Below are 20,206 nucleotides of genomic sequence, written 5' to 3' on the forward strand. Positions count from 1 at the left end.
TTGCTACATATGGAGGCCATGACATCATTAGGGCGTATATCCCATATGTGAATGCTGCTTGTGTTAGTCATGTTTTGTTAGCCTGTAAAACCTTGATGTCAATGTATATAACATAGCCAAGGCTATTGTTAGGCAGAGTCATAACTACCAAATCATCTTGCAATTTCTCTATTATTCAGGTATTGATTGAGCTCAGTACCTCCTGACTCATGATGTCATTTGCTTTTAGTATAAATATCAGTCACTCTTATAGGCTCGCACCACCAGACAAATTAATTTGCGCTCATTTAAAATCCTCATTTACAAAAGCAGAACCCCACCAATGGGGTTCTGCTTTAACTGCTTCTTGAGAGGAAGAAGTCTCTCTGTTCATCATGTGACACCAATTTAAGGTTTTTTACTTCTTTTTTTTTTATCTGCTTCCAGCAGCTTTTCCTGCACAGACGCCTAAATCTCTGGATGTGAATGGCTGGCCATATATTCTCTCTTCACAAAGCTCATTTAAAAGACCAGCTGCTGCAATAATACCCTCTGCATTATTTAATGTGTGTGTGAGTCTGTGTGTGATTTCATCTACCTCTTCCCTACAGTAAGACTGGAGCTATAAGTCCATATATTAGCCAGATGACAGACCTGTGTAGCTTTCTCATAAATACTACTTTCAGTAACACTCTGGTCTCCTCTCCCCTAAACACACTCTCTCTCTCTCACACACACACACACACACACACACACATGCACTCTGCTACAGCAGCCTTGGCACACTGAAGTCTCCCTTTATGAAAGATTGAAGTGAACCGAGAGCCTTCAGCAGGGAGAGGAGACTCGAGAAACAACCACAAACTCAGACTCATATCTTTCCACCGCTCGCATTGACATCCAACTTTATCTCCACTTTCCTCTGATGAGAGTGTGAGTTCATATGTATTTGGAGAAGACGCTGGCCCAGGGCTTTTTAAGGATACATCCACATTAATGCGTTTTCATTTTAAAACAGTGTGTTTAAACAAAAACATGTAAGTATGCGTGTCTCCTTGGGCTAATGACAAAGAATATACGTTAGGGCTCTGACACGACACTGATGGTCAGCCATTGGTGGATATCAGTGAGCATCTGGCAACCTTGATTTGGCAGTGTGTTCCACACCATTAGCACTAGTCAGCCCTTGTCTGCTGTTTTTCAGCCAAGTCAGCATGTTGAACCAGCACTGAAGACAGTGGAGCTCGTTGGTGAGAGAACTTTCTCTGATGAGCATTTCAGCTCCCTGCACGAGAAGAGAAATTGAAGTGAGAAAAGCAAATGATTTACTTGAGTCGAGAGGAAATGTGTAGGTGCAGGCGGTCTTCATACTCATGTGCAATTTCCTACGAAAAATAATGCACCCAAACTGGTGCACTGATGAGAGTGAACACTGCAAAAATGGCCTGTCAAATTTAAGGCCAAACACCCTAGATTTAAGCATACTTGCACTTAAAAGAAGCAAATTTGGCTGCCAGTGCAGTAAGCAAATTTTGCTTGTTAAGATGTCTTAAAACCAGTAAAACTGTGTGCACTAGATAATCCATTTATACTTAAAACAAGACTAACTAGATTTTTTAATCTAAATATAAGATTATTACACTTGGTTAGATCGGCAGTTTTTGCAGTGAACAGGGAAGCAGTCCCAAGCGGGCTTGCAAGGATGGAGGATGGGGTGGTGGATGGACAACAAAACCAGATTTTTCCATAAGACTTTCCCACAAAGACGGGTATTTGGATCCATGTCAGCTCTAAGTGAACTCATTTTAAAGTGAGGTCATTTTAAGGTATGTCCTCACTATGTTTCTTTTCCTAAACCTAACCTTCGTAACTTTACATTCATTATGTAACCGTATGTTAAGGAGGAAATGTCATTTGTTGGGCGCTAATTCGTAGGATATTATTGAATCTGTTCTTGAGGATACATTGTCAGGTAAAACTTTTATGGCAGAGACACAGGCTTTGATGTCAGTTTGGTGTGTTTGGGTCAGTGGGCTACATCCACACTAATATATTTTCATTTTATAATGCATAACTATTTATGTCTGGTTTTCATACTATATTTCTGAACTCCTAAAACGCAGACCTTTGCAAACATTGCTGAGCTGTTTTTAAATTGAAAACTCTAGGACTGCGTTTTGGTCAAGCAGCAACCTCTGAGACTTCAATCAAGTCAGTGCAGAAGTGCCACAAAACTGCAGTTCATCACGTGGCGGCTTTAGGCTGACTCCAAAAACAGATTAAATCCCCATAGACCCTCTCGTTGAAATCTCCACTTGACAGCAAAAATAAACATGTTTACAACTTGGTAAAACAAGCAAACAGGGGGAAAAAAACAGTTTTGGTCTGTATAGGTAATTTCAAGATTTGTGACATTTGTACAACAGGTGATTTTTTTTTGGTAACTCAACGGTTTAGATTTTATTATTTATTAAGTTACTCATATTAAAGGTCTGGACCACTTGAGTGACAGGCTGTCTGCAAAGCGTCATTGAAGTCTATGAGTCAGATCCACCCCCCGCTTCTCCACAGCTCCACCCTCTCGTCCAAAGATGGTCGACTCTGGCTCCAAAAAACAAGAAAGTAGTGGCTGAAATGCTGATATCTTCAGAAAGGCAGTTTACAAACCAGTGGGTGACATTAGCTACATCCAATATTTTATAGTCTGTGGTTTTTGAGTCTTGATGGGTTAAGACTTTGAAAATGATAACACAGATGTCCATGTTTGCTTCCTGATTGGGTTTTATTAGTCGAGATATGTCAATTAAAACATTATAGCTAAGTCTTTTAAGGATTTCATCCTTCATGTGCGGGTACTCCTTTGTCCTTGCCGTGGCCGTGTCTCTGGTGATGGATAATGCTCCCAGTAACACCCTGATATGTTGTGGTATTTGCTTTGCAACGACTCAAGAGCTTTTCCACTGACTTGAACACCTCGTGATCCTTTGAGTAACAGTTCTACATCTTTGTCAGTTTAAGAAAGGAGACCTCTGGTCTTGCTTTTGCCATCTGCATAATGTTTTCCGTAGCCAAGCAACCAGAAGCAGCGAAGAGAGTGTGCTTCCTGTTTACACCTGGCATGCGCATGCCCAATGTAAGGTAATGGTTTTGAGATTTCAGGCATGTTTAGTATGGATGGAGATTATTTCTTAAACTGTACTAAAGTGCTTGTGTGTACAGAGATTGTTAAAATGCTGTTTTAAAATGAAAAGGGATGAATGTGATGTAGCCGAAGCTTGTTTGCCAGTTTGGAGTTCACACCCTCCTGTAAACAGCCCAGCCTTACGGATCATTTAGACCAATCAATTAACAGAACGAGTGCGACTGCACTTCACGCCCACACAAAGCCAGTGGAATAAGCTTTGAGTGTCAGGTGAGAGGCAGCGGGGTGATCCAGGGCTATCACTGTAATTAGTGTCTCACTCCCATGTACGCACAGAATAAAAAGCTCAAGTGACTCACTCGGCTCGTGTCCATCTATGTATCGGTCTGCACACCTGGAGCGTATCTGCAATAACAGAACACATGGAGAGAACAAAGAGGATGTATATCAGTTTGTTCACACCTATCTGAAGGAAAATGAGGACAGGTTGATCAGTTTAACTTTGTCAGATACATCTGTGTGTGTGTGTGTGTGTGTGTGTGTGTGTGTGTGTGTGTGTGTGTGTGTTATCCCTTTTGTCTTTCTATCTACGTATATCTGCGTATTTGTGCTTGTTATTCTGTCTATTATCTCAGTCTATTTACTGTATATCTGAATCACAGCAGCCATTGATAGGAATAGATATTTCACACTGTTGCTACCCTCACCTAATCAATAAAATGTCTCAGCTGTCTTCCATTTCTCCTCTTTTCTCTCTATCTCTACGATGTATCTTTTCCCCAAATCTCACCTTCATCTTGATTCGCCTCATAACCTTTCAATCCTCTCCTTTCAGGTTATCGTATTCGTTTGGGCTCCAGCACAGACAAAAAAGACTCCGGCCGTCTCCACGTGGACTTTGCCCAGGCCAGAGACGACCTCTACGAGTGGGAGTGTCGGCAGCGCATGTTGGCCAGAGAGGAGAGGCACCGCCGCAAGATGGAGGAGGATCGCCTCCGGCCGCCCTCCCCTCCTCCCATCGTCCACTACTCAGAGCACGAGTGCAGCGAGCTGGGAGACAAGATCAAAGGTTGGTAGACAAATATCAAACTTGAAGACACAGTGAGTGTACCAACAGTGTGTAGCCACAGTCACTGGAAAAATTAAATTGCCTGCCCCAGCTTTTACGTCATAAACATGATACCTACACATTAGAATTAAGCCTCTTTTTTCAACTGTCAGTTTCATGCCACTCAAATGGAACCAGAGTGCTTCTATTTTAAACAATCCAGCAGTTTCTGATTCTGATTCTCGACACGATTTGTCGTTTTTCTCCTTTTTTATGAGAATAAATCCAATAATTGTGTATTGGTTGTATTGTGAGAGCTGATAAAGCACTCAATACTGCCTAAAATCTGTGGCGGCAGAGTGCAGACAGGGTTTGTCTTGTTGCTTGACGACTTAAACAATCAAACCATTATCGAAATTATTGCTGATTAATTTTCCATTGATTTACAATTCAAATAATCAGCTAATCCTTTCAGCTCTAATTAAATAACTTAAATATTTAGCAGTACAAAGTGTAAGCTGGTGCAGAGCATTCAAATATGGACTCCTGTGCAGGTATGAAAATCTGATTAAATTGATTCTAAATTTATTTAAAGCCAGAAGTGACAGTAATCTAAACACACTTGACATTTCATTAAGTATTCCTTAGTGTCTACAGACTTTTTCTCATTTGAGTGCCGTAAACTTCGGCTTCCTACTGAGAATTTTAAGTGACTTGACGCTTGTTAATCATATTCCTTGACTGCCAGGAGTTGTGCTATAATTTGGAATATTTAAATGCTGCGTGTGGTTGAGTATAGTTCCCATCAGTGTTCAGAGCACATATATAAGGAGAGGGTGGGCTGAATGGGCTGCTGGGATGTGAGAAAATCTTGTCGGGCCATTTAAATTCTTAATGCAATCAAACATCTGTGGTGAGAGATTCCTTGTTGATCCCCAGTGGCATCCCTGTCCTCACCCTCTTTACTGTCACCTTAGAGCAGGAAGGCACAAATATAGCTCAAGAGATCCACTACACGAGGAGTGTAGGTAATGTTTTGGTTTTGCCTTCCTTGCCTTTTTATTCATATCTGCTAATTGACCATTCAATGACCACCAATTGTTTCTATTTGTCAGATTTGTGGAGGAAAGTTTGATGTTTCTCATTTTCTTGCGATTGGACCAACTTTTATGTGATTTCTCAATTCATACACATTATGTTTGAATAAGAAAAGCACAGCAGAACAAAATTAATTGAGAAATGTCAGTGGATGACTTCCCAGGAAAATTACATTTTTGCAGCACCATTTACCGGGATGTTTTACAGGTTTAGTCTTTTTCTTACAGCCATTCACAGAGCTTCTTTTGGTTGTTCTGTTAACCAAACTAATAAATTCTTGTATTTTAATCTGTATATTTATGCCTCAGCTGAAGACCCATTAAATGACTTTCTGAATCCATCTGGCCTCTGGGCATTGTCAGTGATCGAATACCACTAATATTCCTCCAGATTGTCTATTAATAATGCCGCTGCAGGGAGCCATGTATTATGAGACCCGAGTCTGCCTATAAACAAACAGGAACACCTCAGGGATTCATGAGATAACACCTTGATTCAATATCTGTTGCTGTGATAGATCATCATTCATGCAAGTCGTGTGATGGACCCCACTGTGTGTGTGTGCATGCGTGTGTGTGTGTGTGTACATGCATTTGTGTGTGTGTTAGAGACAGACAGAGAGAAATTGAGAGCATCTGCAGAACCCGGTTTAAATAAATATAAACCTCCCCAGCTGCTCAATCTGTAAAGACGCTAAGTAATGTTTATGCGTGTGTGTGTGTACATGATGCATGTGCCCCACTCTGTGTGTGTGTTGTGGAGGTCTGAGGCAGTGTGTTGACGTCTGTGTGAGGGAGCGGATTCCCTCCCATGCTCCTCTGACTCGTAAGCAGCCCAGCAAAGCCGCAGAGGACAGGACAACCACAGCGGAATAACAACAGTAGAAATCAATAAAGTCTCTTGACATCATCTGATTATTCACCAGACAAAGCAGGATTACTGCTAAACAACCTGAGTTTTCTAAACAGCAGCTATATAATACCATGCTCACCTTTTCTGCAGACACTTGGCAAGGGTTGTTTACAAAAAATATTTATAGGAAAGACAGGAGCTGATTGATTTTACCACGACACTTTTCCTGTTATTTACCCTCCTGCTTTTTTATGTTCAGCGTATAGATGTGCTCATTTTTCTTCACGATCATTTCTAAAATCTTTTTTAAATCTTTTTTTAATTAGTTCTTGAAGTTATTTTCATCTCATCATCTCGATGTCCTCATTCTTTCATCCCAGACACTCGTGTGTGCGACTTGTAGACACTTCAGCATACACCTCCAATAGATGCTGCTAAGACAACTTGTACAAACAAAGTAATGCATAAACATTAATTAACTTTCAATTTTAGCAGTTCAGATTATTTTTGCCACTTGTCTTCTTTTGTGAAACACTTTTCTTGTGCATTGTGTGAAATATTTTCCTTATTTTGGTTGATGTTAAACTCTTTGCCTCCTGTGTGTCGCTGATCATCAAATGGTTCCAAAGTAAATCTGCAGAAGCAGCTTTTCTTTGCTTCTGATGACCCTAACTCTTTTCTTCTGTCCTCTTTTTGGCCAGAGGAAACTTCAGTTGGCAGAGGCTGCGCGGTTATTGTACTGCTGTGGTATTGATTTTGGCCACATTTCTTTCTTTTCTTTCCTCCCTTTTTACTTTCGACTTTTAGTCCATTTGCCAGCCTATAAAGTTCCATTGTGAACCCAGAAATGTTGAGTACCCCAAAGTTTTACTTTATAAATGCATAGTTTGGGTCCCGAACATTAGGAAACTGTTGGATGCTAACTTGCATATGTTGGCATATATTTGCATTATAGCATAATTATTGACAGTATTTCAGCCACAGCTTGGCCAATTTGGACATTATTTGGTGGTTTGGGTTTTTGATTTTCAAAATTCAAAATGTATGTTTTAAACCAGAAGTCTGCATATTTTAACTGCATTTGGGCTGATTTTGAATTAATATTATTCAATTTAGACATTTTACAGGACATTGAATTGAGTGGATTAGACAGGTAACTTACTTATTGATTATGCACATTTATACAAACCAGGTAAATCATGCAAAATGCCCAACATATGCAAGCTAGCATCCAGCTCCACGAATAACTCTGTTTGGTATCAGTGTTGTTTCTGTATTAAGAAAGGTGGTAAGCCATTCTGATAGACATTTGTTCATATTAGATGAACCTACACTATATTTTACTTAATTTTTGCAGGTGGAAGGCCATTCTGATAGACATTTGTATCTATCAGATTGACCTACTCTGCATTTTACTCTATTGATATAGGTGGTAGGCCACACTGATAGATATTTGTCCCGAACAAAATGTCCAAGAACAACCTTATAAATAAGAATATGCCAAAGTTAAAATCTATAAGTGGATAGGGCAAACAGTCCAACCTGTAACATGCAGAGATCAATGTATGTTAACAGTAAACACACTGAGGCAGTTTTGGTTTCATCTCACCATGCTCATATTGATTCAGACTCTCTCCATCTCGCCTCCTCCCTTCTTTCCTAGATGATAACAAGTTTCCCGGAGCAGTGCGTGTGCTCCTGACCTGGCTGGAACGAGGTGAAGTCAACCGCAGGAACGCCAACAACTTCTACTCCATGATTCAGTCGTCCAACAGCCACATCCGCCGGCTGCTGAGTGAGAAGAGTCAACACGAGAAGGAGGTGGAAGAGGCCAAAGACAAGTTCAAGACCGCGATGGCCACCATACTCGCTCAGTGTGAGTCCTCTCTGCACAGCCACACAGTGCATGTAGTATACGTAGTTTCAGGATGTCACAAAGTCAGTAGCACCATGTGAGTTTATCATACAGTTCACTTACCGTACTCGTATCATATACCCTTTTAGCCTTTTTTAAAGCTGATTTTTCAGTGCAGTTTACATGCATAGTGCAATGCGACCCATATTTACACTCCCTTTTGCCACTCTCACGCACATTTACCAGCAAACAATTCATGTCAGCAGCAACATTTACTAACAATACACAAGAAAAGTGAAAGTTTCTTTGCAAAAAGCATCATCTTAGCATAATAAGATAAAGACAGAGCGAAATAAAAATGCATTAGTGTTGATTTACCAATGGCATCATGAAGAGAGGTACACATATTTTAGAAATAATATAGATTCTATATATATAATAAAATACATAAACAATATAAATATACTTTAAAACACACTTTAACTTGGCCTTTGAATAAAGGGATTTTTAAGAAGATTTACTTAAAACGAACAGTGTGTAAGATTCAGGGGGGATTTGGCATCTCGGGATGAGGATTACAGATTGCAACAAGCTGAAACTTGTTGGTTCCTGGTGAGAATTTCTTCAGTGTTCTTTGTTCAGGAGGTTTCTAGCAGGAGCCAAATTATCTGTAGGGGTCTCCTCCTCTCCAAAACTTTTCAAATCAGTGCATCTCATGCTGTTTGGCATGTTGGAGATGGGTTGCTAGCAAGAAAGTACACTGCTAAAGTGTGCTCACCTTTTTTCTCTGATAACTCAAGAGCCAGATGTTCGGGGGGGTTCCAGGAGCTGAATTATCCGCAGAGGTCTCCTCCTTTCCAAAACAAACGGACCCAGGGATTTAACCCAGTAAAACCACTAAATGAAGCAGCTACACGTAAAAAAAATAAAATAAAATCAGTGTTTTCATTGTTTTTGCAATACTGATTGTTTTGCGAAGGGGCTGCAAACTACAGTAGATGACATTAAAACACAAGTGGCCCTATGCAGAGCCAGTGTTTTATTTGTCCGTTCTGGGCTACTGCAGAAAAATGGCGGAGTAACATTGTGATCTCTATGGACGAGGACCTTCTCCCTGTCTAGATATAAATGACTCATTCTAAGGTAACGAAAACACAACCTTTTATTTTTTTTCAGGTGATTACACACTGAAGAAAACATGCTTATGATATTAAATTCCATTTCTGCCAATAGATCCCTCTAAATCCAACACACTTAACCTTTAACTGAACCTTTTGCACATATTTTTATTAAAACAATATATCCAGTTATGAAGGTAAGAAAAAGTACCAAGTGACACCATTTTTTTTTTTAATTAGGTTGTTTCACAGTCTTTGTGTTTGTGACTATATTTATTGATCAGCAGGAGTCCATGACTGAGCCATGAGTACGGGGAGTTGCTGTGACTAAAATTTTGAAAAGCAAATACCATTTAACTATTTTAAGATTATCAAATCACAAAAATAACCACATATGTTTCCCTTAACTACGGATGCAATTATAACAGAACTGTAGTGCCATGACATTACACGACAGATCAAAATATAAAAGATCACAGTGAAATTACTGGTGACATACTTTACATTAATGAGCAAGCCTTTGAAATTTATTTGAGCAGGGCGAGTCATTTGGGGACCAAATTAAAGGAACTTTGATTTTAATAATGAAGTTGTTATCCACAGTTCATGCTTATGTAAAAGGAGAAACTCAGGAAAAGAGTCAATTATAGTTTTGATCATCATGTATGCCAAACTGTGACTCAAGTGTACTCAGAAATTTTCACATTGAATGTCTGGAAAATGCTTTATATGTGCCGTCAAATGTGAGAAATAACACTTTCTGGCTGTGAACACTTTAACACTTTGGTCTGTATTCAGAAATGTTGTTGCTTTTATTCCTATTTGACTCGTGATGAAGAACAAATTGTGCCACAACATGGAAAATTGGCCACCAGTCACAGAAACAGGATACTGCCATTGAGTTTACAGGTTAAGTAGCATGCAGAGCTCTTTGAGTGTGTCCCTCTCAATCACACATACATGCACTCACTAAACAATTTATTGTATGTCACAACCCCAGGAGAATAGCCCACCATCCTACAGAATTTACCATGCGGTTATTGCTATACTTGGGTAACAGGTGCAATCGACCACGCTGCGCCGCTATAATTCCCATGACACTCTGCAGTCTGCCGTTTTATCACAGGTCAGCGCTCTGTACACGGCCTATCAAATGCTCAAATACCCACAGAGTAATACCATGACATAAACACACTCTAACCCGCACATTTTCACACATACAAATACCACCATGCTCTCACTCACTCACTCACACACACACACACACACACACACACACACACACACACTCACTCACTCAGAAATAATACTTTACATTAATGATAAATGCAATCTTAAATAAAAGCATTTAAATGAATATATACATAGAGTAGTTTTATGCAGGACACACACAGTGTTCCGGGTTAAATCGAATGAGTAAAGGCTTACAGAGACAAAAAAAAATAGCAAAGTTTTTATCCTTTTGATGGCAGATGTAAAAATTGATTATTTTGTATAATCCAAATGTTTTGAAACATACAGGCAGGAATAAGTAGACTGTAATGACTTGAGCCACACCTTTATTTCCTCTGCTCTCTACTGCTGCCATCTTCAGCCGTGGCAAAGCTGGTTGCAGTGTGACCGTTTGGGGCATTTGTGCACCGTCAATTTTCATCCACTAGCGGTGCTTGTTTTTGCCACTGATGTTCCTAGATTGTTTTTCTATGAACATTACACATAACTAATTTCGGCAGACGTGCTGCAGAGCGTTTCAGAAACGTCCCAGAAGTTAATGAAAACATGTGTTTTGTATTATTGACAGAGCCACATCATATTGCACAGAGCAGATCAAGTTTTCCTGCTCATTGGCACTGAATGAACAAAACAAAGAAACTATTACCTACATAGCTTGCTTACTCATTTACTTACTTACAGTAGAATCAAATATCAAGGAAAAAGGACCCAATTACCACCATTAATCCTTAAAACTTATAGCAACATCACTTTCAGATTTCATATTTTGCTTTCAGGTGTCTTTCACAAGTATTTAAAGCTTTGAACCCTAAGTGAAGTGGTGCAATTTCTCTAAAAAACGTGGGAAAAAAAGGTAATGAGCCACTTCGTAATACATGTTTCATGAATTGCAAGAAGTTAATAGCCTTAGGAAATTATTTTTAAAAAGCAAGGGGGAAAAAAAAGTTTAGTTAAAAACTAAATTTAGGATGATCATAATTTCATAATTTATTCCAACAAACATTAATGTAATCAGGGATTTAGAGCACCTGTAAAGCAGAGTGATGCGTATAGCTGAAGTCAGTGACGTTATACTCAACATAAGCCCTTATTGAATGCATTTTGTCCAATCAGATTACTTGGTTGGGACTAATGGTGAAGTAAGGCTCTCATTATTATTCAGTGAGATACAGTATATAATAAAGTGTAAACTGTATAAATGAATCTTAGGGGATATATGTTAAGTTCTTCTCCCTTTCATGTTATGTGTTTTTTTCAGGTTGTTTATGCCACTCTGCCTTTCTGTCTCCTTGACACCATGTTCTTCTTTTTTCCATTTTGTCCGATGCATTACAATGCATTCAACATGTGTTACATGACAAAAGGCACAATAAACTAAGAATGTTAGCTGAATAGAAGAAAACAACAATAGTGAGGATCTGTCCCCCGCGATCCTTTCTGCATATTTATCAGCTTGCTTGTACTGATATCTACATAACATTGTGCTGGTTTCAAAAGGCCAGATTGAAGTTGGTTACAACCTCCAAGGACTTTCTCTTCCTTTGCCTCTGTCTCATTGCATGTCTCTTTTTCTATCTGCCAGTCACCATCACTCTCTTTCTCTCTGTGTTCCTCTCTCATTAAAGGCCATCCACATCCAACACAATAATCCATACAAACACTTATTTCTATTCATGAGTTTGTCTTTTCGCTCACCATAGTTCCAACACAGGCAAATGCCTTCGCAGAGATTGGTCTCCCATGAGGCAGTTTTACACACCTCACCTGTGAACAAAAGACACATACATATTTAACGGGCTCTGCTTTTGTCAGAGACTGTCATCGAAGGACACATTGTTATAGGCATTCTAACTTCTGTCACCTTGAAGAGAATTATCTTTATTAAAAAGCTCGACATTGTTCCTGTTTTAATTTGTTTTTAAGTTATCCAGTGTTTCCCACAGAATCACAATCATGAGCCCCTTTCAAACTGCCTGTTCAAGGTGGAAATATGGCACCATTATGCCGCCTTGCCGTGTTGCGTAAAAGGTACAATCATGGAATGAGGGGACAAAGATGTTGTGCCTTTGAGTCACAAACAGAGGTAGTAACAGCGCAGAACTGTGTCTGTGTAAAGAGGACAGCCAGCAGGACGGGTGGGATGTTTTGAAGACGTGTTATGCATGGGATCCACTGCAGAAGATTTAAGTAGCAGTCAGCAGCAGAGTGCTGATTTCCCATTTTGCACCTGTTTCTACTAACTGGTCTGGGAATACGAGAGCTTATGGTCGTGTCCCTGTTAGCAGGGAAAATGAAAAACCTGACCAGGAGTATTGCTACTACCGTAGGCTGCTTCGTGGCCTTAACCACAGCTAGTTTCTGACATGTCTTGCTAGGCTTGACTGCCTCCCATCAAAAACATAGGGGACGTCTCCAGGGCCTTCTCTCTCACCAGAGGGATTGTTTCACCACTCAGTGCTTCCAGAGAGGAGGAAAAAGCCCGCTTAAAGCTTCATCTTCCTCTGTTGTAGAGTCTGTTAAACTCGTCCCTCTTCCATGGAAGAAAAGGTGTTCTCCGTTGGGTTTGTCCTGTTTGCCTGCTCTCTAGCTGCAGCCAAGGCGTTACTCACCAGTAGGGTTTGGCTCTGACACTGAATTAACACACTGGTAATCTGCAGTTTGCTCATTTTGTTGCAGTTGGATTTTTGTCTTTTTCTGCCAATGTTTTGGCCACTCAGTTCTCAAAATAGATTGTTTTAATTGATCTTTCCTCCAGCTGACATGCTGTCTGTCCTCTTACGCTTAGCCAAGAGTCATACTGAATTAGATTTGTCAATTTTTATTAATAAAATGGACCATTGTCCTGAGCAAATCTTCCCTTAGTGTCATCATAATAACAACACAAGCACCTTGAGGGGAAATGACAGTCAATACACCCTGATCATTTTGTGTTTCTGGTGTAATTTTGTGTCTCTTTGGATGTTTTATGTATCTTTGTTGTCATTTTGTTTGTCTTTGTGGTAATTTTGTGTCTCTTTTAGTGCTTTTTGTCTCCACATAGTGATTTTGTGTCTTTTTGTAGTCTTTTTGTCCCCTTGAGTTCATTATGAGTAAACTTGTGCCCAGTAGGCCCATTCAGTAATCTCTCCATGCTGTAACTCAAAGCAATCATCAGTGAAAACCTTAGTAGCATATACTGGCCCCTAAACAGCATTTTACATTTAGCATCAGTGTGAATTTGCAGACTACAGTAACGCCTCCAAAGAACCATGATGGTCTCTCCAGAGAAGGAAAGAAGCTGCCAGTCAGCAAAAAGGATGAAAAAATAGAGAGCGAGTTTACCTTGGCATCTTATGAATGCTGAAGTATTTATGATTCTAAATTAATGCCTGCTAGCCTGGAGAGAAATCCCAAAAGTCATTTGCTACAGGTGAGTAGATTAAAGATTGATAACACAGTGACTCGACATCAGTTAGCTGCTAAATCTACAAAAAGAAAATGTTTTTTTCTTCTGCTTTTATTGCCTTCGTTTGTTGGACTTTTATGCTTAAAATGCAGTGTTTGCATTACAGATATGAGTACAATCTACATGATTGTATTAGATCTTTGAAATAAAAGGCATGGCTGAAATAATTTGAAAGGAATTTATTTATATTTTATTTAAATTTGCGTAGGTCTGCCACACTGCAAGGTTTCATTAGATAATCAGGCACCAGACACATACATATATACTTTTGTATAAAATGTCTGCTCACGTCTGTTGATGTGATTTGGCAGTCTGATTTGGGCTGCGTGTTCTTCTCCCTCTGCTCTGTAAGCTTCTCTGTAATGAACCAGATTTGACAAAAGTACATTTGACCAAACAACAATAGATGTGGTCCGTTTGTTTCATCACTGTATATTACAAACAAAACCAATTACAAACACTCAAAGGCATGTCTGCCTCTGTGAGTACTGTTACAGAGCGAGATGACTGAGACTTCAATTTAAAGTTTGTCTGGCAAACATTCTTAACATTATGTCCTATATCTCAAATGAGTCACAAAATTAGACCCAGATTTCTTATAAAGCCTTTTGCTTTGTGTCACAAAGAGGATGTTTCTTCTTTGGTTAAAAGTTTTCTCCTTTGCCTCAGGGAAGACAATAAACATGATGGAAGTGTTTTGTTGTTTTTTCATTTGCTTTTGAGTGAACCTACCATCTGCTAGTGCCAAAAAGTCTGTAAGCTTTCATGCAATTTGCACTTCAAGAACAACATCCTTTTTCCAATTTTAGTCCCTCTTCACACCATAGAACAGCAAATATAGATGGATTTAAAATGTAAAATGCAATTCAGGGGCCAGTAGATGCTGCCCATGTTTTCATTGAAGGTTTCATCATGTTACAGTACATAATATTTAGAAATTAATGTGAACATGGTTTGATAATGCCATGCCTAACATTTAAAACAATATCACAGATTATGGTTTATTATCCGCAACATTCTCCTCCAATAACAGTTTCAGTTTTCAGTTTCTCATGGGCTGTACTATTAGAGCCAATTTTATTAGAGCCGATTTTATGAGAAAACAACAATTTCTGAATCACCTATAATTGCACCATTTTACGATAAGTGTTGTGTAGAAATCTGTTGAACAGAGAATTAATTATTGGTGTGCGCAGGCCAATAGGTGAGGAAATTTACATATGGTACGAGACATAGAACTGCAACACAGTGAAACATTTGCTTCTCCTCTCCTTGCATTATTACCTCAGTGCGCTATAAATTATACAGTATCATTAAACTTTAAAGCAGAGAATCCTGCGCATGATTTCTTCTCAGTCAGAGTTTTTGATCCTATGCACCTGTCAAAAAGACTTTTTCAATGTGCAAACTTTGCGATAATAATATCATCAAAAGCACAAAGGCATAAACTGTTTCAGACAAGATGAGGAAAGATGTATATGTAGTGTGAAATCAACACGCTTACAACATGTAGTCTTTTTGTGATGCTGTCATATCAGTTTAAATTGCATGTGAGTGAGTTTCAGTGGGGCTTTCTGTACCATGCTGTGTGTCTGTATATGTGTAAATAATGAAAAGAAATGCTTATTTGTAATTTAAGTAAGTAAGCATTTTTTTATCTATATAGCACCTTTCAAAACCTATGTCACATGTCAAAGTGCTGTACAACAGGAAAGAGGTTAAAAGAACAAAGCATTTGTACAACAATAACATAACAACAGGAGAAAATATCACAAAGAAAAACAATAAGTACAGGTTGTCTACGTACTGTAGACAGTATTTTTCCCCAGCTGACTTATTTCTTTCTCTCCTGCCCTCCTTCCTCTTTGTCTTTCTTTCTGTCGCCTTTCCCTACATCTGTCCATTTCTTCCTCACCACAGTTGAACAGATTGTGTCGGTATTCCACGCTGCGTCCAAACAAAAAGCATGGGACCATTTTTCCAAAGCTCAGCGGAAGAACCTGGACATGTGGCGCACACAGGTTGAGGTTGGTACTTTAAGTTTTCTTCATTTATCTGTCACTGCTTCTAAAAGTTCAAAATAACAAGGTGCCAAAAAACCTGAGGAACTCCAAAGGGATGAAGTTCAATCTACCAGAAGCTTTTTTCCTGTGATCTGTTAAAATGTCATAGCTTAGAGTGTCAGCGTTGAAATTCACAAGATTTACTTTAATATTAGATAATTAGGTGTTCCAATGTGTGCATTATGTCCATTCAAATGTATCATATTTTCCTGATATACGTATATAAACAAGTTAAAATACCTACTTTTAAAAAAATGACCTGGAAATATACAGAATTTACTCTGTTTTTACAAAATAAAAAAAAAAAATCTGGAAAATTTGTTTTAATACAGAGCTCCTCAGATATTTACAACTTTTAAAAATATCACCCTTGGAGACTTTTGTGGCTTTGTATATTTCTAAAACAAAAAGGGACATTAGGCTGATGGATGACAGCTAAACAGAGCTATAAACACTCACTATTTTTACAATCACTGTATTCAAATATGATAGCAAATCTATAGCTGAAAGTCATTGCGGAGTTGATAAGTGCCTGTTTAGTATTTCCACTGCTGCATTATTTATGGTACCCCATTTTCATTTAACATGCAATCTGAATCTGACTAGGTAATATGCATGTTAATGAAAGATGTAAATGTAATCAAATTGCAGGGAAAATGCGAGATAGCGAGACTGTTCATTAAAACCCAGTGCAAACAGAAACCCCATGATCAGATGTCAAGATCCAGATAACATATCTTGATACAGTCACAGGTATAAAGGCTCTTGAAGTCACAAGCTTCTGGATGAGGATTTGGTCTTTTAAGGCTTAAATGCGCATTTGACTTATAGGTTGTTTTTCTGCTGCTCTGAACTGTAACCACCCGCTGCCTGCTGTCATTAACACACAGGAAAATAACTGCATTTTTGCATGTTTTGTTCGGGCCGGAAATTGAGGTTATCCATCTCATATTTTTTTCAGAAACTGACAGGCCTCTGCTTTTTTCATTATTCTTTGATGTCAGACAAATGCCACATTAATTACGGTGAAGACTTGAGTTTAATGGAGTCTGTGTTGTTTTTAAGAGAGAGTGCAGTATTAGATGCAGAGCTGATTGGTGACGTTTTGATCTGCTGCAAGTCTCTTAATGTCTGAGTGCAGACAGTGTTGAGTTAGGGGTGTAATCAACACACACACAATATCATGCACCCACAGTACACTGTGTATAATGTGTAATATCCACGCACAGAAAACGCACGTCATTGCAAATCAAGCTTTGTCACAGCTTGTTGCTGAAACATTTTCTCTGCTGAATGTCAATGAGGCCCTATTCTTTGTGAATATTCATGTACAGTATCAAAAGAGAATAGCGTTCATTCTGCTCCGTCCCCCTGCAGAACTATGAAAATGCTAATACGTTTCCAGAAATAGATCTATGACATTAACAAGCATTCAGAACCGCTGCTGGGAGCTGTCCACATTAGAGTGTTGATACATTAATCACACTTTACACTTTAACCCACGAATATTGATTTGCTGTTAGGCGGAGCACTATGCCTCTACACATTGTCTTCAGCTCCCCAGTGTAATGACAGTAGCCTTTGCATCAGAGTGTTGTTCAGATCCCGATGTTTGCTGCCACTGCTGTTGTCAAAAAGAGCCTCTTGTGTACAACATGAGTGTAAATCAGCTCCTGAATAATTCTAGGTGCTTCAGTCAGGCTGGGTGTTGTTTCCATCACTGTATCTGTAATAAGACAAACTGCCTCACCATCTGTACACCAGACAGACTGCAGCTATTACCCTCTCACAACACCATTTATACTTGATGGTTTTGTTTCCTAAATGAAGCAAATCAAAATCTAATAAGCCTCTCTTTTTTTCTCTTCTTTTCTTTCCTTTCTCTATTTATGTAAAAATTTCCATCTTGTAATGCATGCTGTTTCTCAAATTAAAAAGTACCTCTGTAGAGATAACTGTTTTTATTCTCCAAATCAAACATCAATGCTTCTTACATAATGGGAGAGATGCAAATAAGGTTTTTGAATGGATTGCATTTAAAGTTTTTGAAAGTAACTTTTATGATGCTCAATGACACTTTCAAATGATGGAAAACCATGCAAACAAGAGTATCTGTTAGAACTGAAACATTAGGAAAACAGCAATGGTGAAAGATTATTGTTCGAAGAATTTAGACAAGACTTAGACTACTTTTTTTCCCTTTTTGTCCCGACTGAAATATCTCAACAGCTATTGGATCAGTTTTAATGAAACTGGGTGTAAACTTGCATGGTCCCCAGAGGAGGCACTTCAGTAACTGCTATTCCAGCCCAGGGGCCAGAACAAATTTAACATTGTAAGTTATTTGCCTTGTTTATGACCAGTGACATGACAGTGACGTTCCCACATATCCACAGTTGTACTTGGTGTTTTGTGTGAAGCAGCACATGTTAGCTTGCTAATAAGCTAAATCGACTCTGTGAACATTATACTGGCTAAACATCAGCATATCAGTATGCAAATTTTAACATTTAGCCCAAAGCATCACTTTGCCTAAAGCTTTGTCCATGTGACAAGCAATAAAGCAACAGGATGGCCGGTATTGCTGAGTTGCCGTTGAAGTTTTGCTCAACAGCTCATTGACGTAGTTGTGTCGTCCTGGGCCTGTGTGGGTCTGCTGCTTGTCATGAAGCACCTTGACTAAACGTCATCTCATGTTTGTATTAGGTCAAAACAATATCTGTGCTTTTGATTAGTGTCTGAGCTCCATTTTAACATCAAATTTCACCCCTCCGTGTGCACTGCGGTTTACGTAAAGCTAGCATAGCGTCAGCTAACACGGCTAAATAACAAAGTACCATTGCCTAAAACAAAAACATGTGATACTGATACTTCACTGTACCATTGGTGTGCTGAAAAAAGTTGATCCCTGTTCAGCTTTGATGAGTACCACCTCAGCGACAGGTGTCAGGCGTCAGTTTGCTTCATGTAACCGGCTTTCACTGAAAATGACTTGAAGCCTGTTGCTGTGTCGCTCTGAGTGTGAAAACAGTATTACTGAAACGGTCCTTCCAACAAAAAACAGCATCAGCCAGCAAGTCACCAGAGACAACACATATTTAAGTTCAATATCAAATGACAATGCCTTTTAATGGCCGAAAAATTATGACTTTTTCATCAGAAGCAAAGGAGGAAGTAGTGTGAGGCCGTGATAGAGCCACAGATGGAGGACGTCAGGGTGGATGGTTGGCACAGCAAAATGTCGGATTAAATGAGGCAGATTGTTGTTTGCTTCTTGCCTCTTGCTTCTTGCTTCTTGTTGACAGTAAACATTAGCTTCTTTTATTCAGAAATGACAAAGTACTTTATGTTAACCTAAACAGTAATTCTTCATGTTATGGTTTTGTTACAAATATTTGAAGCGTTTTAAATGTCTGAGTATGCATACATTTTTGAATGGATGGTTTTATATTGAGAACATGTGAGTTTGGTGGAAGGCTTAATGTATTGAAACCACAGAGAATCAGTCTTACTATTATGTCAGTCTACAGGCTTGTTCTGCGGAGGAAATCATCTGTGCAGACAAAATGTCACGTCTCTTCTTGCACTCACGTAGGTGAAGCCTGTTTTGTCACTTAACAGACGCCCGTTTGTCGTCCCCATTGACATTGTGCAGGGAGTTGAAGTGGAGTGGACAAATTGAAAAGAGGGTGATTAAGGAAAACAAATGTAGAGATGAATAACATTTTGTTTTATGCGTTGTTATTCCATCCTTGAGTTGGATTAAAAATTGCCTGATTTGTAATGTTTAGCAGTAGTTGTATGTAGCAAACAGACATGAGAAAGGATGTTTTTTGTGATGTTTTTTATTCACAGCTGCTTTGAAACATTTGAGGATGGCATTTGAGGAGCTTCTTGGTGTTAATAGCTAGACGTCAGATTCATGAAGGATTATAGTGCTCTTTGATCTTTAGTTCTTTAACATGCTCAATAGCCTGTTTTAATCCCGTCTTTTATCTGTTCTATACTTTCACACTGCATTAACCAGGGAAGGAAGGCCTTGTGCCCTCCAACGTGATAATAGACCAGATGCACAATCATTTTCTGTGTGTGTGTGTGTGTGTGTGTGTGTGTGTGTTTACTAGGTAATAATAGTAAGGTAGGAGGTCGACAGGACAATATAATCTCTCTGCAGGTCAAACTGTACCAAGCTTACCGTGTCCAAAGTGAAGGTCAAAGAATTTTCAAATTATTCCAAATGATTTTATCGTGATCAACTGAATGAACACTGCAGGCGCTCATATTTTTCACTCCTCGGTAGCTCAAAGGTGAGTTTCAGGGGTTACGCATTACCCTGTTGCCACTTCACCTCTGACAAATGCAGCATCAGCGTA

General features: G+C 39.0%; 1 protein-coding gene across 1 annotated transcript in view; it reads left to right on the forward strand.

Annotated features, from left to right (window-relative positions):
- Positions 1-20,206, forward strand: part of LOC121948060 (ecto-NOX disulfide-thiol exchanger 2-like) — a 218,132-nt gene that overhangs the window by 165,826 nt on the left and 32,100 nt on the right. The window contains exons 6-8 of the mRNA XM_042493314.1: positions 3,957-4,190; positions 7,783-7,995; positions 15,691-15,797. Of these exons, the coding sequence (XP_042349248.1) occupies positions 3,957-4,190; positions 7,783-7,995; positions 15,691-15,797 (554 nt within the window). The remainder of the gene's footprint in view (positions 1-3,956; positions 4,191-7,782; positions 7,996-15,690; positions 15,798-20,206) is intronic.

This window comes from Plectropomus leopardus, chromosome 9, assembly GCF_008729295.1.
Source record: "Plectropomus leopardus isolate mb chromosome 9, YSFRI_Pleo_2.0, whole genome shotgun sequence".
NCBI classification, from domain to species: Eukaryota; Metazoa; Chordata; class Actinopteri; order Perciformes; family Serranidae; genus Plectropomus; species Plectropomus leopardus.